This window comes from Larus michahellis, chromosome 22 (genome assembly GCF_964199755.1).
Source record: "Larus michahellis chromosome 22, bLarMic1.1, whole genome shotgun sequence".
NCBI classification, from domain to species: Eukaryota; Metazoa; Chordata; class Aves; order Charadriiformes; family Laridae; genus Larus; species Larus michahellis.
Window position 1 is genome coordinate 5,424,709 of NC_133917.1, and position 23,788 is coordinate 5,448,496.

The 23,788-nt window shown below is 48.5% G+C and overlaps 1 protein-coding gene across 1 annotated transcript; it reads right to left on the reverse strand.

Annotated features, from left to right (window-relative positions):
* Nucleotides 1–13,256: 13,256 nt before the first annotated feature.
* LOC141733959 (keratin, type II cytoskeletal 4-like) lies at nucleotides 13,257–19,463 on the reverse strand. Its single transcript, XM_074565063.1, has 9 exons — nucleotides 19,005–19,463; nucleotides 17,974–18,188; nucleotides 17,583–17,643; nucleotides 16,816–16,911; nucleotides 16,073–16,237; nucleotides 15,861–15,986; nucleotides 15,363–15,583; nucleotides 15,021–15,049; nucleotides 13,257–14,510 (listed from the first exon to the last, which is right to left on the reverse strand). The coding sequence occupies exons 1-9, from the start codon at nucleotides 19,461–19,463 to the stop codon at nucleotides 14,032–14,034; spliced, it is 1,851 nt and encodes a 616-aa protein (XP_074421164.1). The 3' UTR covers nucleotides 13,257–14,031.
* Between the last annotated feature and the right edge of the window lie 4,325 nt (nucleotides 19,464–23,788).

The following is a 23,788-nucleotide window of genomic DNA, read 5'->3' on the forward strand; positions in this document are numbered from 1 at the left end:
CTTCCTTATTGTGTAATTATAGTTCAGCAAAATAATTCAAGGGGTTTTTATTCATGGCTTGTTTACGGTTGGGTTTCACCACAGCGTTTAATTATGTTTCAGGACCTCCTGCAGAATGTCGTGGCGATGCCGCCTCTTCCAGGGTCTCTCGCCAGCCCCGGGGCTGGCTCTTGAGCAATGACCGGTGCCGATAGGGGAGGAGGAAGGAAGGTGTAGCCATGGAAGTGCGGCGCTGGCGTTGTTGGGAGCGTTCTCGTTTCTTCCTCTCATGGGTATGGCTCCGGCTCTCGGGGGCAATTCAGTTGCCGCCGTGTTTGCCGGTTCGCGTGCGGAGAAGGGGCAGGATGGGGATGGTGGGTTCCTTGTGGATGGAGCATCAACGGGGTGCGATGGCGCTGAGGACAGATTCGGTCCTGGGGTTCGCACATGTGGAGTCGAGGCGCTGGTCCAGCGGTGCCCCTTAGAACGTACGGGATCGAAGAGAAGGCATTTGTGGGAAACTTCACCGCAGATGGCGATTTATTGGCGAATTCTGTGCCTGGGGAAGGTGATAATCGTGTTTAGTATCTGGGTGTGATGTGACTGGCGCACACGGAGGGTTCACGCAAACGATAGCTGGAGATGCAACAAAGACGGGAAGCGCAGTGTTACAAACAGGTTGAGAAATGTTAGCCGGAGTGAACTTTTTTCCTCCTATTCCTGTGACACACCTGTTTGACACTAAATTATTCTAGTAATATCTGTTAATGAGAAGGTACCACACCATCTTAATTAAAATTCTTTAAAAGATTTTTGAATTTGCTTGGAAACAAATAAAGTTCCTTTTTTGCCTTAACAAAGGGGTCTAATCACAGAATCACAAGTGATTGCGTAGCTTGCCCTAAGAAGTCTCTGCATCTTTGCTGGGGCAAAATTAACTGGTTCTGGGAGGATTCCCAGTCAATGCTGTTGTAAACTTGAAATAGGTTGTCTTGAATTAAAAATAATGCAAAGGAATTAGGATGATTTAGAATATTTGTGGAGTCTCTCCAGGTAAAAATCTTCCTTTTTCTCTACAGGTCTCCTAATGGGTTGAAATGGACCATGAAATGCTGCGTGCGATTGGAGTGGTGAAGTAGTTCCGTTGTGGCTGCGTTGGTCAGAGCACATTAGGATGCACGTCTTGCAATGAGATGTAATTTCATTTGTGAGATGGAGATAGTTGGAGAAAGCAGATGAGCTTTTGGGCGCTGCGCCCTTCACGTCACTCTGCCTGCGGTAATCCAAGCACTGGGACCTCCTGCCAGTAAGTGAAAGGGGGAAATATTTTGGAAATGTATTTTATTTTGTGCTGTAGTGTTGGTGCAAGCATTGAGGAGGACAGTTGGGTGTGCGTTCTGCAGCCAAGCCTGGAGCACTGCCTGGGAACAGGACATTGGTGGATGGGCTAAACCATCGCTTAGCCTTTAGGTAGGTCCGTACAACGTCTTTCATGAGCTCTTTTAGGTGGGCATAACCATGGGCAAGGAGCAGCCACTTTCCGCCTGAGATCCAACAGGAGCAGAGAGAGAGACTCCAGCTCCTTTCCATGGCAAGAAAGACGCGACCCTTCATCCTCGAGGGTAGCGACTTGCTGGTTTTTCCAGCCGTGAGAAATCTGGATCTGGTTGGGATCAGGTCTCTGCTATCTTCCGTATCTCTGCTTGTCCGCCCACTGTAGAGTGTCTTGTGCCGCGTGGGTGATGATGCACACACCATTGGAGAGTTGTAGACCCTCCAGGCCCCTGGTCTTGTTGGAACGCAGGGAAAATGCCACCGGTGGGACAACCATCCATGCTCCTCCACTGGCTGCGAGCCCTGAGATCCCTTCCTACATCCAACGTGCTGCCAGGCTGTTTCCCTGTGGAGCGAAAGCAACAAACCTGCGTTTCAACCTCTGGCTCCTCCTCGCAGCCCTAAGAAGTGGCTTCTTCCAGGTGCCCAGCCTTGCACATCAGAGGGAGACGGTTCAGGGCAGTGCTTGTGGTTTCCATCTGCTGAGCTTTCACAAAGCCGGTTCACAGTCACATGGTGGAAGCCCTGAGCACTGGCTACAGCAACTTCAAAGGAGGAAGCACTCTGATGTGATTCGCTCTTCTGAAGAGAAGGATTGCGATTGCTTTTATTGAGCACGGGCTCAAGTCAGACGCGAATGCCACCTTTGTAGAGACCTTCTTCATGTCTCCATGCTGTATCCTGGCTGATTGCAGCTCAGATAGTGTTTGAAGGGCTGTAGAAAAGGACCTTCCTCTTTACAAGGAAGAGATGAAACCGCTGTTTTCAGGCTGATGGGATTCAGCAAAGCTTTAAAGCAGCAGTTTACACCCGGATTTACCGGGGAAACCCCTGAAGTCCTTGGCTTTAAATATACCTTGAACTGTGGTGGCTTCCATGAGACTTATGCCTTTGAGATTTACATGTACCCAGATGCATTAGGATAAATTAATTCTGCTTAAACACCTTACTAAATTGGGACCTGTTGAGCCATCCGTGCAGATAGAAAACCTGGGGGGTTTTCAGCCTCCTGTTACAGTTCTGGCTGTAGCAACCCAGCCATCCAAGTCTGCTTTCTCCCAGTGAGAAAACCGCTTTTGAAGACCCTCTCCTGAGAAAACGGGGTCAGCAGGGCTTGGCCGCGCTGGTGCTCTCCTTCCCTCCCCACAGGCTGGGCAGTTTTTGTGGCTTCTTGCGAAAGGGACCGTGAAGTCTCCATTAAAATGGCTAATGAGGCCCCTGGGACATCTCCCTCTGGTTTCGCGGGTCCAGCCCTCCAAAGGTGGCTGTTCCCTGTCTCGTAACTGCAGCTTGATTCTGCTGCCACATCAAAGCAGATGGTGGATTTGTGGGGACCAGCGTAGAGGTGATGGTCTGGGCTCCTTCCACCACCACTGGGCACCTTGCTCCACAGTAGCTGTTCACCCTCAGCCTGGCTTGTCCCTGGCCATTTGTGCTGCTCTGGGGCAAAAAGATGGACAAGATATTTCCCGAGATTCCTTCCAGGCCATTCCTGGAGAACTGGTGGTCACTGCCCGTATGCACCATCTGCAGTGCTGCCAGATAAGACCTTGCCAAAACCTTTACCCTCCTTCTGCAGTCTTTCTGCTGGACAACAGTAAAATGTGGTGGCCAGTGTTGGTCATGACACCAGTACTGGTGAGAAGATGTTGGGGTATCATGGCAGTAAGCTCCGCAGAAGAGAGAATCGCCCACAAAGGCAATGTCTCATGCGAGGAGCATGGAGAGCTACCTACTCGCCAGAGCTGGATGTCCGCCCTGCTTGTGTCCACTGGGATGCACTGCTCACGCTTGGTGCCCTGACAGCGGATCCAGGTGCTTCATTCAGGGCAACTTTGTCATGTTCTGGGCGGTTCTTTATTCGTGTGGTGGAAAATCTGGGCGTTGGATGCAGAGCGGCACGCGTCTTTCAGAGGGAGCCTCTGTGACTTGTGGATGTTCAGCTGCAGCAGGCAGGGTGCCAGCAGCAGCACAAGCCTCTTTGGGTTTTTAAAATCTCTGTTCCGATGACGTTACCAGGTGACCTAAGCCAAGAAACTCTCCTTCATGGTTCTTATTTACCGTCTGCTTTTGCAAGAGACAAATAGGTTTTGTACCAAACACCGCGGGTGTCCACCTCCTTCCTTCGTAAGGTTCCCTTTTTGCGTAGGGATTTGCAAAGCACTTTTGCATCATCTGACCAACTTTGTGCAAACATTTGGGGCCTGATGGATTATTAAGGCTCTGAGTAATGGGGTGGAATCGGTATGGCAGTGTCATGATGAAAGCACAACAGCGTTGGGGATTGCCACTGCTGAGGGAGGGCAACCACCAGCCACAGGCACGAACGTGTTTTTCTGGGGAAAGGTGGGCAATCCTTGTAAAAACCAGCCATGAGAACCCACATCAGGTTTTGGGGTTGGAAATTCTGCTGGACTGTGTCACGGGACAGTTGTCGCTTCTCTTTTTTCACCAGGAAGCGTGTTCCTTCATGCACGGAGCCAACCAGGGACTCCAGAGATGCCCTCCAGCAGCCGAGCGAAGGGGGAGTGTGTGGGAGGAGGGAAATCCAGCCACTGAATTTCAACTAGTTCCCATCGATAGGTCTGTACATCCACGTCTGTGTGTGCACATGAGTATATATAACAATGGCCGTGGAAAATAGCTGTTCAGTGTGTGGTTAACGTAATAGAGTTAATTTTGCAAACTTATAAAAAGGGTTCTTTAAAATAAAAAGGTGAATTAGAGACGATGCGCAAACATTGCGTGCAGTTTGTTGGCAGCAGAGCAGAGAACACGGAGCTTTTATCAGCAGTGCGATCTCTGTGTGCCGTGTTGAATAAAAATCATCGGAGGGTGAGGGGCAAGGAGAGGTGTTCAGCAGAGGGCAAACCCTACCACTGGCCTTGTAAAAATGACTTAGCAGGTGAGAAGGTAACACTTTTAGCGTGGGAGTCCTCTTAGCTGAATTCAGCTACCTAAAAACTAGTCACCAAGTTGAAGCCAGAGGCCTGGGCTCCATGAATAGTCAATGAGAAAGCTCGGTGTCATCCAGCAAAAGATTGTTTTCTAAAGCCACCAGCGCAGGAGAACCTGGAGGCAAGGAGTCACGCTTCACGGGGCTATGGGGGCATGATCCAAGAGCAGAGGTGGTATTTCCACGCAGCTAAATAAAATATCGCTACCCAGCAAAATAAAAGGACAAATCTGAACCAGGAGAAATAACAATGCTGTGTTTACCAGCACCTATTCATTAAGCTTTCCAGATGGACACTCAGATTAAGGAGATTACAGAAGGTATAGCTTCTAGAGGACGTAGCTATTATCATAATGAATGGTTGGAGTCACTTTTGTGACTCACTTTGCCACCAACACGAAGAAACCAGTGATGTGTCACTTCAGAGGTGGCAGCTTGGTGCGTAAGCTCTGTATTATGGTTGTCTCCATGGGGTTAACCAGAGATAAAGAGCGGTATTTGTCCTAGAGGACTTCTATTCATCGCAGCCCTAATACTCAGGAATGCCTCCTCGGAAGCTCCCTGAAACCCCGGTGCTCTGTGCCCTGGAGAGCAGCCAGCTGAAACGTTGGGCACCGCAGTCGGTATTTCCCCAGCTCAGCAAGCCTACGGGGGTTGTAACCTCCATTTCCAGAGATCAGCTCTCGGAATTGCGAAGGAACCACATGTTCAGGGAGCTAAAGGCAAGCAACGGTAGCGATTCTGCCTCCGGACTGGTAATCCCTCCTCCTGCAGCCAAACGCTGCTCTGCCGCAGCTGTGTCCTCCAGCCTACGAGATCGCCGTGCTTTCAGAGATGCAAAGTCACGCTTTGATTTCACCAATTTCACTTCTTGACCTAAATCTCCTGTTTTAGGAGACTCTTTCTTCCATGGCCGGAGATGCGTCCATCCTGAGTTTGAAGCCCCAACTGGGCCACTGTCACCGTCCATTGCAGCGGGCGTGGGAACCTGCGCTGCGAGAAAACCCAACGCTCAGTGACCGGGAAAGAAAGCCAGAACCAGCAGAGAGAAATGGAAAAGAGAACATTTTCCTGTGAATCATACACTTTTCACAGCTGTGCCAGCCAGACTCCCTGGCCACTCTCTGTTGGAGGATAAAAGGAAATACGTTAGTAGGCAAATCTGCAGCTTTCAGAAGAAACTGCATTGAGTGGGATCTTGGAAATCCACGATTTCATTTAACAGCTGCTCTTAACTCTGCGCGCTGGGGATCCCCAGTGAATCAGGCACCCATCTCCTCCTCCGCTCAGGGGGGATGCGCACGCCGAGGAGATTCATTTGGGGAACTCCGGTGTCATTTCTCGAAGCAACATCCACACATCCGTGTTTTGCCTTGTTATTCTCTTTGTTCTTGTTATTATGTGGTTGCTTTTTCTCCTTGAATATCCTATGGGGTAATCCGCCTGCCGGGCGCTGCGTGTGATAGCAGGGAGTGTTCAGCGCCTGCCTCTCGTTCTCCATCCAGAAATGGCTTGCATGTGGAAATCTCAAGGACCAAAAGCCAGCTTGGTCTTCAAGACACCCTAATAATTGCACACCTGGCCTTCCAGCTCTCCTTGGCTTAACGTGGAGAGCATTTCGTGTTTTTTCTCCCGGGCGTTTTTGCGAATGCCGTCATCACGCTGCTCAGCATCGCAAATACCCGTCTGCAGACAGGTTACCTGTCAAAGGACAGATGGGTGGCTTTACTTTCCCTTTAATTACTCAGCATGACAACTGTGGCCTCGTTGTCCTCATTTCAAATAAGACTGACAAACACCCGAGGCGCACTGTCCCCAAAATGTCATTCCCCTTTTGAGTGGCTTCTTTCAAGTTACTCCAAGAGCATATGATAAAGAGAACCAGTTGCTTTTGAGATTGCTGCTGGGTTTGGCATAATTGCCTGTTGCTCTGCAGAGGTTTAGCACCTCCTTCCCACCCAAAACCTTCATCGGTCACAAGCGGAGCGCTGCAGAGCAAGCTCCTGGTGTCACCTCCAATGCCAGAGGTCTCGGGGTGCGGAGTGTTCAGACCCTATTTCTCAGTGACACTGAATCCTCTCTCCTTCACCCCAGAACTGAAAGAACACCTTAAAGTGTTAAAGGTTTTTATGCTTTACCCATCCTGTCTGCCTTCTTCGCATAACGACATTAATTTAATTTCTGTTGTACAAAAACAGCCCATTTCAAGAAAGCTGGCAGAGGTCCTGTTTCAGACACTGTCCTAGGTCTACATCTGGGCTCCTCCAGAACTGGCAATTGCTCTTGTCAATGGAATACAGGAGCTGATGGGTCCTTCATTTACGGTACAAAGCCTTGGTGTCTGCTCTGCTCTGAGCTCTGCTCAGCGCTGGAGTTTTCTGATGGTGCCCATCAGGCTGAGAGAGCTGGGGGGGTTCAGCCTGGAGAAGAGAAGGCTCCGCGGAGACCTTGGAGCCCCTTCCAGTCCCTAAAGGGGCTCCAGGAAAGCTGGGGAGGGACTCTGGAGCAGGGAGGGGAGCCATGGGATGAGGGGGAAGGGTTTTACACTGGAAGAGGGAGATTTCGGTGAGATCTGAGGAAGAAATTAATTGCTGTGAGGGGGGTGAGCCCCTGGCCCAGGTTGCCCAGAGAAGCTGTGGCTGCCCCATCCCTGGAGGGTTCAAGGCCAGGTTGGACGGGGCTTGGAGCAACCTCGTCTGGTGGGAGGTGTCCCTGCCCAGGGCAGGGGGTGGAACGGGATGGTCTTTAAGGTCCCTTCTAACTCGAACCGTTCTATGATTCCGTGATCTCCAATCGCTTGTCCATTTTCACCATGACAGAGGCGTTGCAAAGCTTGTGCCTAAAGGTTGCAAAAAAGCTGCAGTCTGGAGCGATTCCCCCTCATTTGCATCACTTTTGGGGAAATGCAGAACTAATTGTATAATGTGAGTCTTCATCCTGCAGCTGCAATCTGAGCTGGAGTGATTCATCGCTGAGGAATACACCAAACCTCCTTTAATCCTGAAAAAGGACAGATCCACCTGCTGAACTGGACCGTGGCCAATGACTGTTGGGTGTAGACAGAGGATTCACCGTGTAGGTAACACCTGAACCCTGAAGAATATCAGCGGGATTTTTGTTCCCATATGCAACTAGTACATAAGCCCTGTTAGTGAATACGGTGGATAAGGAGGTGGCCCAGCTCTGAAACCCAACTCTGTCTATGCTAAACTGGGCTATGGTAGGGATGAGGGTGTTTCCAGGAAAAAAAAACCAAACCAAACATAACCTGCATTTCCCTGCGAACAGAAAGGGAGGAATTGCTACCTCTTCAAACACACATCTCAGCAATTCCAGCTCCTGCCTCAACAAACCCGCCCTGCCCCGCGGCTCTGTGGTGGCACAGCGTGCACCGTCCAGCTCCACGGGAGCCAACGCAGGACCAGCCACCGGGCAGCCGAGACCCAGCCGTCCAGTTGGTTTGCACGGCTGCTTTGGGGTTGGGCTCCCTTCGTTTCTTCTGAGCAGACTTGCGGGTCGTGTTGTCTGTGGTTAGGAGTTCCCTCAAGCCTCCTCAATGACACAAGCCTATAAAAAGCGGAGGAGGAAAGTGAAGTTTTGGGGAGAGCAGGCGTCCTGAAAAGGTTTCGTTGATATAGAAGAGAGACCTTGAACCCCCCCAAAAGGCTTTGGGACAGCTGGGTCAGAATTCACTCAGATGTTCGATTTGGCCACCAAACAGAAAGGTCCACCATTCACTTTGAATGAGTTGAAGCAACCAAAGAAAACTGGAGTTTACATTAAAATCAGCTTAAAAGGAAAGAAGTTGTATTGAGCAGAGGCGAAAAAGATCCAGCGTGATCCTGTATTGCTTGTACCCAGGGAGGTGGAGAATCCTCCACCCACACGCTGAGCCTGGACCACAAGCCCGGAATATCTTGCTCCTACCCTGCTCCGTCCCTTTTCAAATGAGATCTCTGACTAACACCTTCCCCCTCCCTCCCGTTAGTAATATCGACCACATCACAAGAAACAACTTGCTTTTGAATATAATGTGGATTGTGGAGCCGTCTGGCTGCAAGGAATGAGTGTTCACAGGAGGAACTAATTACTGGCTAATTTCTTGCCCGAATTTATCCACAATCTGCGTTGTGGCAGGCTCCTTGGCTATCGTCGGTTCCCACCTGCTGTGCAAAGTGTCAATCCGCCTCCTCAGGCTGCAGATGCAGGGCTGAAAAGACAAAAAGACAATCTCGGATTTCCCATCTGCGCAGCCACTGGACACCCCGCTTGGCTGCCACCTCCGCGCGCTAGGCGTAATAATAACAGAGGAATAATTATAGTAAATGGAGCGGTCATTAAAGAATAGAAGGCAACGTATCAGGAGGAGAACTAGACCGTCTCAGTTGGTCCAGGGGTCAGAAAGGGGAAATAAAACCACTGTCCTTTGTGGGAGCTGGATGTATAGCTTTAAAATTTGGGAGAAAAAAAAAAAAGGGCAAATGATCCCTGATAACGATTCCCTGAGTAATGGTAAAAAAATGCAACAAATCTACATCCACTTTGTCAGGCCACAAAAATGCAACTTCTGTCCTCCAGGAAATTCTGGGTTATTTAATCTTTTTTTTTTTTTAACATCTAGGATAAAAAGCTGAAATGACACAAGTTGGTTTTATTTTATTTTAAGTGGGATGTTCCAAACCGTATCTTTTTGATGTGGCTGGGGACTTCATAGTTTGGCTCTGTAGGGGATTCACCACAGAATAAAGCGAAGTTCCTGCTCCCACCTTGTCAGCAAAGCAGGCAGCTTTGCTCCTGCGATTTCTTTATCTGTGTGTTTCATAGTCCCAGGTGGGTCAGCCCCAGAGCCGCGCCGTTGCTGGGAGCTTTCGTCTCTGCTGATGCTTTGACTGTTTTCGCTGCTTTTGCAGGATGAGTGGCACCGGGGTCACCACCACCACGATTCATCCCGCAAGCTCCTCTGCCGCTATAAACTCCAAACCTCCTGCACTCACCTGGGTCCCTGCAATCTCACAGATCTTTAATGCCAAAACTACGGTATGTAGCTCCACATCTTCTGCCACCCTCGTTACAGCCTGTGCGTGGTCCACCACCGAGGTCTCCATTGGACACAGAGACAGTTCTTGTTCCAGCAAAGCTGTTCAGATTTCTCACTCCTGCCACTGATTCAAAGCTGGATGAGTTTGCTTGCACCTTTTCTGTTGCTTCTGGGCTAAAAAGGCTTCAAAGACCCATCGTCCAACACTAGACCGCAGAAGTCTAGCATCTTCAGCTCATTCCAGGCAGGGAGAGAAGAAAGGGGCAGGGGAGGAAGGGCAAGAGCCCGTCTAGGGGCAGACTTTAAAAATATCCCTTATGTCGGGCATGGCTGGATGAGATAAATGTCTTTTGAACCTGTGTGGGTTTGTTTGGCTGGTGGTAATTGGTATCTGCTTTTGACATGAAAAAACATTATAGTAACTGTCACGTGCGCAGAGAACACTGAGCAAGTGAAAAAGCTTCAATGACAATCCTGGCTCAGAGAATGTTTCCTTGTTTAATGTATTCCACTCGGGTTAATTACCAGTTCAAATATTTACTGCGAAGTGTGTTCTTTCTGCTGATTGCTGTGGTCGTGCCATCTCTTCTGCCTCGTACTTCAGGGACGCGCTGTGGCGATGACTGTCTTGGAGATGACTTTCTTGGGGATGACTTTCTGTTCCTGCAAGAGTCCCTCCTCTTCCTCCTCTTCCCATGTTCTTGTCTGGGTGTATTTAGTGCAGAGAGATGCTTTAGGGAAAGGTGAGTCACGCTTTCTAGTCTATAAATTAAGTTCAGGGCAGGTGGGTCCAGTGCGATACGACTGTCTTTGAAGATTGATCCCTGGCAGAAGCATTGCACCCTGCACAGGATGAAATGGAGAACACTGGTTATAAAGGGCGGTGACATATTTGCAGGAGGTCGCCCGACACAGGGGTAGAGTCACCTCTGTCTTCGTACTGCTCTTTTTGGAACACGCCCAAGACATGCTTGGTTTTTGGAGGGGGCGCCCCCCAAATTGCCCATCTGTCCCCACAGATGACGGAGGAGGCCTGGACCATGCACTTAGTCTAGATGGCTTTGCTTCTTCACCTCCTTGACCATGGTAGGGTTCGGCTTGGTCACCAAAACATCAAAGCCGAAACATTTCCTACAATAGAATTACTGGAATGGTATTTTTAAATTATTCATATTCTTTACAAAAATTACTGAATGGAAACATTTCTCAATTATCAGAAAGTTTTCTCTGGTTATTTTTAACTGACAGAAAATCCAGTTCCCCAATTTAAAACAGCTGGTTCTTTAAGATAGTTGCTATTAGACGGAAGAGTGAAAAAATAGTCAAAACAATCCTCAAGATTAAAAAAAAAAAAAAAAAGTGGGAAGGAAAAATAGCAATTGCGTACCAGGAAATGTTCCTGAGCTTGTAATACAAGCGTTAATGAATAGTTTGAAAACCATTTGAGATGAACCTTTTCCTTTTGCTACTGTGACAAAATCTGAAGAGTTAGTCCATTCAGCTGTAGCCATAGAGAAACAATAAATGCAGCCTTCATTTTCCTCTTTGGTTTGCTAAAATTATAGCTAAGAATATTCGGGTGTTGGCTCAAACATGAGGAGGAAAGGAGCTGCCCTTTTTTTGGAAGAGGTAGTATCATCTTCCTTTCTTCTCTCTGTTATTCAGTCCACTAGAAGATAATTATTCTCCCACGGAAATTAGGCAGTCGCCTACTGCTTCCTCGGTTGGGGTGGGAGAAGTCACCCTTGCTAATGGTAAGAAGGTGTTTTTGCCTCCTGTCTGCAGTTCACCCCTGAAGCAAGAGAAGGAGGCACTGCAGCTGACAGCCCAGGCTTGTGTCTTCTCTTGTCTGGGGGCACCTTGGTGTCCCGTCTTTAATGGTCGGGAGGGGAAAGCTCTGGAAAACCTGGGGCTTACTGGGCTTTCAGCCCTTCGAGGCTGGGAATGTCATGCAAAGCCAGTTCCTGTTTGGCCGGGCCATGGAGGGAGAGCAAGCAAGGGCAAGACCAACTGGTCGAGTCAACCAGCAGCAGCTGGTGAGGTCCAAACCCCAGGTCCCAAAGCTGTGGCTTTCTCCACCTCCTCTCTCTCAAGCAACCGTCTTTTTGAGGAACAGCAAAACCCACCGAAAAGCGGCCTCTGAAACAAAGCCAAACCGAGTTGTTCTGGCTATGGATTGCGAAGAGACGGCCGTGCCTCCTCGTAGCCACAGGGAAGACCCAGACTTGGAGCCATGGTGGTTCCTGGACAGCCGTCCTGTGCACGCCGCCCAGCTCTGGCCCAGAGTGACGTCTTGAAACCATGCAGGGAACTGGTGACGCTCAGGCAATTAACTGGAGCTGCCTAATGTGCCAGCAGGGACTCTATGCATTGGGCTTGCCTTCTGCCCAAATTCCATTTGCAAGTGGTGAATGCACTAAGCTCAGATGCAAAATCACCTGCCGAGGTGGGCTTCATCTCCCCTGATTAGAGCCACTTAAAAGGTAGATAAACTGCTGAACTGGGTTTCCTCGTTTGAGAGAGGGGCTTGGGTGGAGGACTGTCTGCCTCACCCAACCGGAGTCTGACACACAGATGGTCAAAGTTAGATGAGACAGTTTCTACTCTTAGCATAGAAATAACATCTCATGCCCTTCCCCAAAGGTGCTTATCTTCTTCCTTGCGTCAGCCTTTAATATTCACTTTTTTTAGGTTGCAATTAGAATTTTGCCCCATGAGAGCGGGGAGATTAGCGATGCCGTGTGACCTGTAATTCTTCATGCGCTGGAGACAGGGAGAACTTCACTGTGACAATAGCGTCTGCAAATCCAGGGGATGACAGGCAGGGTGTATTCGTCTGAGTACATGCCGGCGTCTCGCATGGTGATGTCTCCATTTGCGCTAATACCCCTGCCCCAGGCTGCCTGCAGAGCCAGGAGAGGTCTAGTTGGTGGAGTCAGTAGAGTCTAGAGCTTGATGTATTTCACGCTAAACTGGGTGCCTGTGTTTGGTCAGACAAATCGCCCCATGGAAACGTTGGTTTCTTTCCATGCAATGAGCCCCAAGCCCCCAGCTCACATGTTGAGCTCTACATGGGAGACATCAAAACTGAGACAAAGATGATTCCACTCCGTTATGGCCAAGAGCTCTCATAACTTAGCCTGTTGCCTTTTAAGTCGTAGAGGGTAAACGTCACACTTTGTCATCCCTACTGCCACTGAAGCAAAGGTATTAATGTCTGAAATACAATCTATGTCCACAGCGCGACTCTGGCAGAGCACAGCCCTGGTCACAAGCCCGTTGAGCCCAGGAGGTCATCGTTGGCATCTGTCTTCATTCAACTTCTGTGAGATGGAAGGATCAAACAAACAGGTTGTTCTGAGGTCACAGTGGTGAGCGAAGCTACAGGTGGGCAATCTTGTCGTAGAGGACATCTTACAGTGCTCAGAACTATTTTGGGGGTTTCTGGCAATCTTTGACATCGGTTGTTACTTGGGATATAAAATATCTTGTCAGTGGTAGATAAAACAGAATAAACACCATTGGAGTCTCCCGGCATCTGAGTCCCACCATGTTCCAAACTGCCAGATCCAGAAGATCTGTTTGGTCCTTTCTTCCCCCCCTAGACTCTGAGAGGGCACCTCTTCACCCATTTTTTTAATTTCTATGGAAGAATTCAGAGACGAACCATGTACTTTCAATGCAGTTTATTGAAGGTGCAGTGAAAAGCTGGGAAGTCTGAGCAGTCGATGAAAGAAACTCTGTTTGTGTGAGTACAAGATGTAAACTCAGATTTACACACCAGTAACTTCCCTCAGCATTTTGGGGGTGGGGATGGGGGGGTGAGCTCTTCTAAAGACCAGCACGCTTTGAACTAGCCACCCCTAACATGCAGAAGCAAATGAAAGTACTACGTATTCATCTGTAAGCAAATTCCACAAAAAGCCTATGGCTGCAGCGTAACTAGCAGGTGCTTTGAAAGCTGAAATTGCCTTGTTTAAAATTTAAGCTCAAATTTGCAGCTCAGGGTTTCTTCTTACACCAAAAAAAAAAAAAAAAAAAAGAAACTAAAAAAAAAAAGCGGGGAGCATGCTCTTTGCAGTGCCTCTTGGGGAAGTTAAATCATCTCTCTCTTGTGAAATGCTTTTGGAGGAGCTGGGAGAAAAAGAGGTGTCTTGTAGGGAAGAACATTGTTAACGAATCTGCTCGTTAAGGGAAAAGCCAGAGAGAGAAGGCAGCGCAACAGGCAAACCCTTAAAGCTGCGATAATCTAGACGGTATAAACTCAGAGGAATCGCACTGTGGTGAGCACCTGCCGGAGAAGCTTGCTGATGGCCTTTGGGGTTGGGGACTCTGAAAACATAAACGTGGTGGGGTATGTATCGGACGCTAATAAATGTGGGAATAGGCTCCATGGCAAATGTTGCTGCTAGTGGGCAGAGAAACTATCCTGCATCATCTCGGTGGTAGGACCTGCACGTCTGAGCGTTGCTCTCCGATGTTGCCACCTCCCCAGCCGATGGCCCTATGGGACAACGCAGGGGTCTCTGACAACCCCGAAGTTCCCCACCACGCCGTTGTTGCACCCCACCACTTCAGGGCTGTTGGCAACGACCACGGGGGAGCCCCCCAGCTGCCTGATGACGCAGCCTTGGTTTCCAAAGCTGACCACCCCACCAGCTTGGCAAGCCCCCATCCTAGCATTCAAGCCCCCGTTTCCCGTGCTGATGACGGTGCGGGCTGGGTACCCCCCGCTCCGGGAGCTGAATCCCCCATTTTTGCAGTTGACCCCTCCGGCTTGGCAGTACACCTCTGGGACACACTGCTTGGCCACTGAGCTAATGACTCTCTTGGGGTGGATCCCAGCGCTCCGGGAGCTGAATCCTCCGTTCTGGGAGCTGTGTCGTCCGGACCGTCTCCCCAGGGAGCCGTAGCCACACGCAGCCCCGTTTGCTGCCAGCATCCCGCAGTCGTCGGGGATATTGTAGCCGCTGCTGACCACAGCTGCAAGACAGCCCACAGGATCAATTACTGAGAGAGGAAAACTGGAAGACTCACAAGGCAAGCTGTTTCATGAGCGACAGAACCGACCAAACCTGATTTCCTCTAGATTAGTCCAATGTATCTGAGCCCCTGCTCCTTCCAACTCCTCCCCCGTGTCCCAGCACATCCCCTCACAGATCCTCCCGGTTCCCACGTTGCTCATCTGGCTGGTGGCAAATTCTTTCCCGGGTTTAGCGCACAGGGGTGCGTTGCCTGGTGGGTTCACCAGGACACCTCACTGTTGCCTCCGAGAGTGAAGGGTCGCAAATTTGACCTTCCCCCCTCCATCCAAAAGCTGGGGGGAGTTTTTTGAAATTTGGAGGTATTTGGGATTTCTGTGACTAAAGCGTCAACATCAGCCTCGGTTGAAATGGAAAGGGAGGCAGAGGGAGCTGGGGTAGGCAGATACTCCGTAAACTGCCTTTCCTAAAACGAGAAACCCTCATGGCTGTAAATCTTCAGGCTACTTACACACGCTCACCGGGTTCCCCACACATATCCTGTAAGGGGAGAGAAGAGAAATGCACGTTATCCTGTTAACCAGTTGCAGGCACATCTAGAAACCTGACGTTACTCATAACTTCCAGCCATACATCCAGCCCACTTAATCCCCTGTTGTAACACGTCTGACTGTCCCTAGGCCAGGAACTGTTTTTGCTGGCACAAGGGTGGCCTGTGTGGCCTCCAGCCATCTCTCCAGCCCCAGTTTCTGTGAGCCTGGGAGGATCTTGGAGCAGAAGAATCCAGTTGGGAGCTAGAATCATTCTGGCCGCTGATATACAGGAGAAAAGGGAGAAGGTCTCTGTCACCCACCTGCTCTCTTCACCCTCCAGTAGAGTCTTATACGTCGCAATCTCAATATCCAGGGCCAGCTTGACATTCAGCAGCTCCTGGTAATCCCGCAACATGCAAGCCAGCTCGTCCTTGGCCTTCTGGAGGGCATTCTGCAGCTCAACATGCTTCTCCCGAGCATCTTTCAGGGCACAATCCCCACGCTGCTCAACATCACAAATGGAGGTTTGCAGGCAGGAGACCTGTCCGAGGGGAGGAGAACAGTGGAGGTGTCTTTAAGGCTTTGTTTCCTAATTCCTGGACATTCTGGTTTGGGATTAATCCACTCTTCCAATCGTAACCAGAGGAAAAAAACACTGGCTTCCCTTCTCTCTATCCGCTTTTCAGCTATACACTTTCCAACTACAGCCTAGAGCAGGTTTGAGTCTACTAAAGGCCAATGCGTCATTTTCCCCCATATCTGAGCTGTCCTTCAATACATTCCCCTTTCCAGAAACATCACCTCTGGGCTTCTCTTACCTGCTTCTTCACGTTTTCCAGTTCACACTGCAGCTTCTGTATCATCCGGGTTAGCTCTGAGATCTCACACTTGTTGCTCTGCAGATCATCGCAATACTTGCCTCTCTTATCCTGAAGCTCCTGAAACTGGAACCAAGAAAGAAGACGGTCATCGTTTTTGACCTGCAACCTGCTAAGTTGCCAGGCAGACACCCAGGTTGCTTCATACTCACCCTGGTTTGGTAGAAAGCATCAACTTCTTCTTTGCTCTTCTGAGCTATTTCTTGGTACCAGCATTCAACGTTCTTGATGATGCTTTCCATGTCCAGGTCTCGGTTGTTGTCCATTTTCACGATGACTGACGTGTCGCATAGCTGGCGATCTACCTGAGCTCGTTCCTACAGGTTGGGGAATGGCTTAGTCAGCTGTTAGCAATTCTCAGACTTTGTAGGGCTGGAACTAAGAGCCACACTGCTCAGCTGATGGGTATAACAAGTCAAGAAATGTCCCTCGGGTTGGCTCAGCAGAAAACCCTCCCTGCTGGATGAGTTGCCACATGTCAGCTGCTGACCTACATGCTGACCTGCAGCAATTCTGGCCACATCAAGGGCAAGGAATTTGAGTGACTTAACCCTTGGTATCCTGTCATCTTCAGCTGCTTTACTGATGTTAATGACAGGGTTAAGCTGGTAGTTTCTTTAGCTCTAATCAGACAACTGCAATCCGGAGTAACGAGACAGACGCATCTCTTTTCTCAGGGCTAGAGTTAAGACCCAGCCAATTCATACCTGGAGCTGCATTAAGAAAGGGGGAACCACCCTATATCCAGCGTAATCATGCTAATATTCTATCAACTTTGTGGTTCCATGCTTTCAAGTATTCAGGGCTTGGGATGAGGGATGTCCAAGAGGCATCTCAAGCAGCTGAAAGATGAGACAGCACTACCAAACTCCTGGGGCGGACCAGAGAAACTCACCTCCTCAAATACACATTTCAACAGCTCCAACTGCCTTCTTAACAGATCCACCTTCACCTCCAGCTCTTCCTTGTTCAAAAAGATACAGTCTGCATCCTGAAAGAGAGGAGACACGTTCCAGCCCCATCTCACCGAAAATGTTGGAGAAACTCACAGAAGACAGAGGCAGCCCCAATAAAACAGAAACGTGTTTCAACAAGATTTCAAGAGTAGAAAGGTGTGAGAGGGTGAGTCAAGATGCCCTGGTGTCTCCTAAAGGAAAATAAAACCATGCCAACGTGACTTACAGGGATTAGTTTATTTATTACTTAGGACCTAGCTACAAACTCAGAATTGACTAATGAGTATTTAAACATAATTTTTTAATATTGTTCAAATGATTTCTGCTTTTCTGATGTCCAAGAATAAAGGATGTGGAGAGACGGTCAGAAAATAACCAGCGTCTTAGACACCAGGTATTCCAGCATGACCTCTCCCACTCCGTCTCCCTTCCACAAATACACCCTCCCATTACACTTGAAGAATGTGCTTGGGGTAAGAAAACTATTGCTGTAGTGCTGATGATGTAAGCTTTGAGGATACATTATTTTTACTTACTACTTGCATTTGCCTCTTTTTCTGACCCTGTGCCTCTTCACAGGCCTCCCTCTTTCTGCTCATTGGAACACTTTTGCCAGGCATTTGCTAATAATGCATGATTTCTGCCAAGCTTTACCCCAGATAAACCTATTATGGGTGTAATGATTCATCTATTTTGAGCTGCTCACCTTTTTGAGTGCCACAAACTCATTCTCCACAGTTGTACGCCTGTTGATTTCCTCTTCGTATCTGTTGGAAAAGGAGAAGAAAAAAGGCTGAGGCAAGCAATGCCATCAGAGACAGAGACATTAACCGTCAGGTATAAATAACAACCTTCGCTTGCCCAGAGACTGCCATCAGGCACCGCCAGATCAGTGTCTGGAGACCAGGCATTATACCGTCCCAAGATCAGAAGCTTCTTCATGAGCAACAGCATTAACAATGCAAAGAGTTTGCAAGTGAGACAGAAGAATGTGACATCCCCAAAGGGGATGTGCCACATGTCTGGGAGGCATTGCCTGAGCTGAACCAGAGGAGGAGTGATATGCCAACGGCTAAAGGAGACCTGAAGGTCCTTACTTGCACTTGAACTCCTCCACCAGCTGGCTGGTGGCACATTCTTCGCTGCCCAGTTTTTGCTTTTCGCATAGCAAGCAGTCCAGGCGCTTCCGCAGGTCGCAGATGTAATTCTCGAAGTACAGTTCAAGGTTTTTCCCTTTCTTTGGCAGGACGTATTGCTGCAGGAGGCCCCACTTGGTCTCCAGCACTTTGTTCTGCTGCTCCAGGAATCGGACCTGCAGGCCAAAAAATAGCAATTCTTCAAATAAAGAGAAGAACGCGGTGAGTTGACGCCTGGTTTAACTGTCTGCTCTCACCTAAGAATAGTATTTTCGGGAAGTGAGAGGCGATATGCCACAGTGATTGTAAATCTATCTGCCCTTATTTAAAAGTCACGTCTCAATTATTTAGAAATCTGAAAGTCACATGTCTAAATCTGCCTTTCTCGCCAACGAATAGAAATAAAGCTCCTCTGGAGGTGCCGCTGATGTATTTTTGGATGAGACTGAGTCCCCAGAGGGTGGAACCTGTTTGTCTTTGTGTTTTCTACAAAGGGATCCTAAGGTGACAGCTCAGACTTACCCATCTAACGTTTAGGTGCCTGAATCAAGATTAACCTCATTTGCCTTCAGGAATGTCATTGGAACCATCGCTATATTTAAAGACAAAGTGGGGGGAAAGGGTCTAATACAGTACAGAAGATGAGCCCATCGGGGCTGTAACTTCCAGCTGAGCTAGAGCAAGGCTGCAATGAGAAATCCAGCCTTGAACTGAAGCCGTCCAGAGAGGAGACACTTGCAAGAAAGTCCAGTGCTACCGTGGCCATGATACAAACACCAGCAAATACTAGGACCAGCGTGCAGCTGAAACGAGCCCTTCCGCAGTAACGAAGATCCCAGTCTGCACCAACATGGCTCTGTGGGGACCTGGACCCTTGTGTGGACCCAGTTTGGGGATTCATGGCACCAGCTGGGCTGGGGGGTCAGAGGGGGGGTTTGGTTGTGTTTCATTTTTCTGGGAGAAGTGCGAGTACGGAGCAGGTTTGCACTCACCTTGTCGATGAAGCAGGCAAATTGGGTGTTGAGGGTCTTGATCTGTTCCTTCTCCTGGCAGCGTATTTCATGTTCCAGCGGGTCGACCCCAACGCAGAGGGGCTTCAGAAGCCGCTCATCGATGCAGATACCTTGGATGCCATCCGCCTTGCGATCGGGGTAGCCCCTCACAATACTATATCCCCTGGGGCCGCAAAGGCCAACCCTTCCTCCAACGCTACCGTAGCCTACGCCTCCAAAGCCGAACTCCCCAAAACATCCAGTACCGCAGACCCCATTGACGTAGGAAATCCTCCTGTTTCCACCCAGGTTGCAGACGCTCCTGCTGCTGTAGGCACCAGCTCCGCATCGGCCGGGTTGGCAGGCGGAGGCGGCGTAGCTTCGACCACAAATCTCCGAAGCTGAACTGAAGCCTCTTCGTCCCAGGACGGATCTCACTGTAGGCGCCTGTCTGCTCATCGTGGCTTATTTGAAGGTGGAATATGAAAGTTTAGGGGAAGCTCTTCTGCAGGAGAGGAACAGAGATCCCGCTGAAGTGCCACAGTGATGCTACCCCTTATATACATTTGGGAAGCTGGCCTTGATAGGATCAGGACATTAATTTAAAGCGCTTAAGGGTTTGGTTTGCCTGGCAGCAATAAATGCTCCTCAAAATGCAAAACAGCATGGCAAATACTAACTACTGAGGAAATAAAAAGGAATCTAAAACTGCTCTGTGTGCAAGTTGGCTTAGAATATATTACGGTTTGAAGTGCTCCCCTAACTTACGCTAATTATAGTTTAGCAAACATTTTTGAAGAAACTCTTTGTGATTTGTTTGCTGTGTGTCGTTTGGGGTTTTGTGTCTCATGGGTTTTTGTGTATGATGGCATGTTTTGCAGACTTGCACTTTGTGGGGGTAATTTCACAATCTCTCCTTTTTTCTCTCACCAGGTTTGTTTTGGGTGCGGAAAAGTAACAAAAAAAAAAAACACACAAAGGAAAGTCAACAATGGAAAAACACCGTGGAAGTTGTGTCGTGATAGTTGGATCATTTCTGTGCCCGAAACACCAGCAAATTCACTGAGTTATGGGTCTGGATTCATGTGCAAGGACTCAAAATGCCCCTGAAAAACATCCCCATGCAGCATTTCACACTGACCTTCTCTTACCACATGAAACACCACCGAAACAGAGCAGGTTGCATCCAGGAACTGAGGCATATTTCGGTTTTCTTACTCAGTTTATGTGCAGTCAGTGACATTTTCCCTTGAGTAACGCTGCAGATTCTTAGCCTGAAGTCCATTCGACACAGTTAAATCTTTGGCCCTTACTATATTGGAGCTTCTACCAAGCTGGATGTCAGAGACCTTTTTGATTCACCTTCTGGTAGTCTCTACAGGGAACAAAAAAGGAACAGTAGCACATTTCAGCCTGGTGAGATCCACCTCATTCAAGAAGCGACAGCTAAAAGTTGGGTGACTCTGCCAGACACGTCCTTGACACTCGATGGAGAGCCACCTCCAAGACAAACAGCCCCTGGGTCCGTGCTCAGGGGAGCTGGGGTGATTCACCATCCGCAGGCGCTGGTCTTTCTCCATCAACAGAGGAAGTCTTAATGAGTAGATTAGAGTGGACACCAGGGATGGCTTTGACTCACATTGGCAAGGTGAATCTCTCCCTCTCTCCTAATCACCAGCCCCAGGAGGTGAGACAGTCAACCTATCTGCCAACCATCTCGGGGCCTTCTCCACACCGACATTTGGAAAGTCAAAACAATAGGGCTCTTTCAGCTCTTTGAGAGCAAATTGTTTGGGAGAAAAATAGACATTATAGTGCCAACAACTAAATGCCCTCAGCCTTTCCTAACTGAAGGGGAGCAACGCGTGGAGAAGTCTGCGTGTTCTACACACACCATGACAGTATCTGGAGTCACCCACTAACTCTGTTCCCTCATCCTCATTAACCCCCTCCCAAAACATTTTCCAAGGGTTACGATCAGGCAGTGCAAATCATGAAAACATGCTAAACCTCCTTAAAACATTAAACTTTCTAATGTTACGTTCTTAAAAAGAAGACATGCGCACCGAAACCATAGGACGTGACTGCAGCACCGAGACTCACGAGGCTATTAATTGAACGTGTAATTGTGAGTTTGAGGGGCTGGTGGTATAAATTAGTTGTGTAAACTGATAGTTTTGCCCTATACAAATGGGATAATTCAACGTATTTACAGCATGACTTTCAGATTATACCTTTGTTTATAGTATTTTAGGCTCACAGTTCATACTGGGTTGCCAGCACAGTTGGCAGTATCAGCTGAAACAAATATTAAAGACTTCAAGCTAAAGCTTGTAACTTCCCAGATCCTTTAAGTTCTAAACAAAGATTTATCAGAAGCAAAATGCATATTTGAACCCAAAGATGAGTACAAAAGGCAGTTGTTATGAACTCTATATAGGGAAATTGCATCGCGGACCAGAAGCCAGACTGAAGGCTGGTGTGCCAGCGCTGCCTTTCTGCACCCCATAATACGCGTCGGCGGCGTGGGAGACACCTGGAACGTCCCAGAGACGGCAATTAAACATCTATGAACCAACCCTACTGCAGCAGCCCCAGGTCCAAAACGCCTCACCAGAGCCACTGGCTTCCTGAGAGGTAAGGGGTTGGGGGCGTAAATTATCCAGTGTTGGGTAAAATTTCTGTGTTAGCCAAATCCCTCTTGTTGCTCCCGAATCCCAGGGAGAAGGCACCTATGCAGAAGGGTCACTTAATGTCTTTCAGGCCTTTCTGAGGAATGACGAGTGTTTTGCCTGTTGGTACATAAGACCTCAAGAATTGGCAATTATTTATTGTGAGTATGGACGTGGGAAATGGGAGAGTATTCTCAAACAAAATTGGCACCTTTTTGACTCAAAAAAGAAAAAAAAGGAGGGGAAGGACTGAAGAAGCAAAAAAGGAAAATATTTTGATGAGGGGTTTGTTGAGTCATTTTGACAACTTGCAATCTGTCCCTTTGTCAGCATTCTTCTCCCTGAATGTGCTGCTGAAAATGGAATTCATTATAAGAACATGTGAAGTTCGCTAATTCGTTTGTTGCCTCTGGAGATGAATCCGAACTAGTTCTTAAAATATGTTTTATGCGATAGTCTCAAAGAGCTGTGCTCCGTCTCTGTAATTATCCGCAGCCATAGAAAACTCATTGCATTTAGATAGGACAATAGCAATAACCTCCCTGTGCTAACACCACTCGATAGATGTAAGATTGGGTCATAACACATATTTTTATACACACAGTTTCTTGGGCTGTGTAGACTCCTGTCCACGTCATTCATGAGACATTAAAGAATTTATTTGCTTAGTGCAGCCTGGTTCCCTTGTATCCTAAAGCCAGCGTTGTCCGAGGGAATTCAATGTAGTAATGTATTTTTACCTCTCATTAGCCTACATCTGCTCTATGTTAGAAGTTGAGGCTGGGATTTTCAAAGGATGTTCCTCATAAAATTCATCAAACACCGGGCCTGGGTGCACCTTCCTCCCTACTTCAGCCATCAAACTGGCCATGTATTCTAATTTCCTCTTTGAGACTCCCTCTGTGGCTAATGGAAAGAGATAGGCATCTCCAGACGGTGACTCATCGCATCCGAAAATAGGCAGCTAAGGCAGGTGGGAGGAATCCACCTCTGGAGGGACTCACCTCGCTTCTTATTGACTACCAGAGGCAGTCTAGACAACCAGACAACTAGACCAGGCGCCCCACTTCTGGCTGGTTAAAGTCAGGTGAAATTAGTCCCACCCTTTGGGCGCCAAATTTCTTTAGCGCCTTTGAAGTCTTAATGAGAGTACACAACATCACACGCCCTCCAGATTCGCTCGGTTCCTGCTGCCTGCGTACCTCATATCTCCATGCCGTGATTTGCGCCTGTAAAGCTGAGGCTGGCAACAAAGCAAAGGATTGGGTTTGATCTTTTTCATGTCGATGCCTTCCTCCCACAGAATTGCACAGTGGAAATGAAGGCGGGATGTATGGGAATCGGGGCTCCTGAATGGGATGGCATCGCACTGCCTGTGAAAGCAAAAAGATTAGAAAAGGAAAAAAGAATATTGCAGCTGTTATGAGGGCAGAGCAATTTCCCTATAAATCTACTGGAGCCCTTATCCCTTCCAGTTGAAGCCGTTTTCTTGGGCAGAAGAGGTTCTCTGAGCCATAGAAGGAAGGAATTGCCCATGGAAGGTGATCGGGTCCTCCTAGTTCAGCTGGCAGGAGATAAACTTGTCCTTTTGTTATGTTAAAGCCCTGGTGCCCAAGCCCATGTTTGGTTTGATTTATGCAGCTTTGGGACGTACTGCGGAATTTCTGACAGGACACCCAGCTGGTTCCTGCCGTGCTGATGTGCAGGGAGGCTGGCCACAGGTTTACCATAAAGCACTTGCTAAATTAACTTATCCGATCTTGAAATGGTGACGGAGGGGTTGGAGGTGAGAAACCAACCCTGACTCTGTGTCATTTCCCTGACTTATTCTTCTCTTGCATAAAAAGTGACAGGATCGTCTGTTTCAGTGGAACACCAGAACCTTTATGAGATACTTAAACCCCTCGTAATGAATATTTATGGCTGCTCAATCGTTCTTTTCTTGTCGAATCTTTCTTGTGGTTTTCTTCGTTAGAGATTGTGCCTGTTTTCTTTTGTGCTCCTCACGTTTGATTGAGAAATAGCTTCCTATCACATGAGAATTACGGGGGGGGGAGGGAGAGTTCTTCCAGTTCTGAATCGCAATAATTGCTTCCCACAGGAAAGACCTTC

Bases quoted from the DNA above. Each gene is read 5' to 3' on its own strand.
- LOC141733959 (XM_074565063.1), bottom strand. From the start codon at position 19,463: ATGAGCAGACAGGCGCCTACAGTGAGATCCGTCCTGGGACGAAGAGGC. The intron at 15,987-16,072 runs GTGAGTATGAAG...TCTTGGTTCCAG, and splicing joins ATGCTTTCTACCAAACCAGG to TTTCAGGAGCTTCAGGATAA. The intron at 15,050-15,362 runs GTGGGTGACAGA...CTCCCCTTACAG, and splicing joins CTGGAGGGTGAAGAGAGCAG to GATATGTGTGGGGAACCCGG.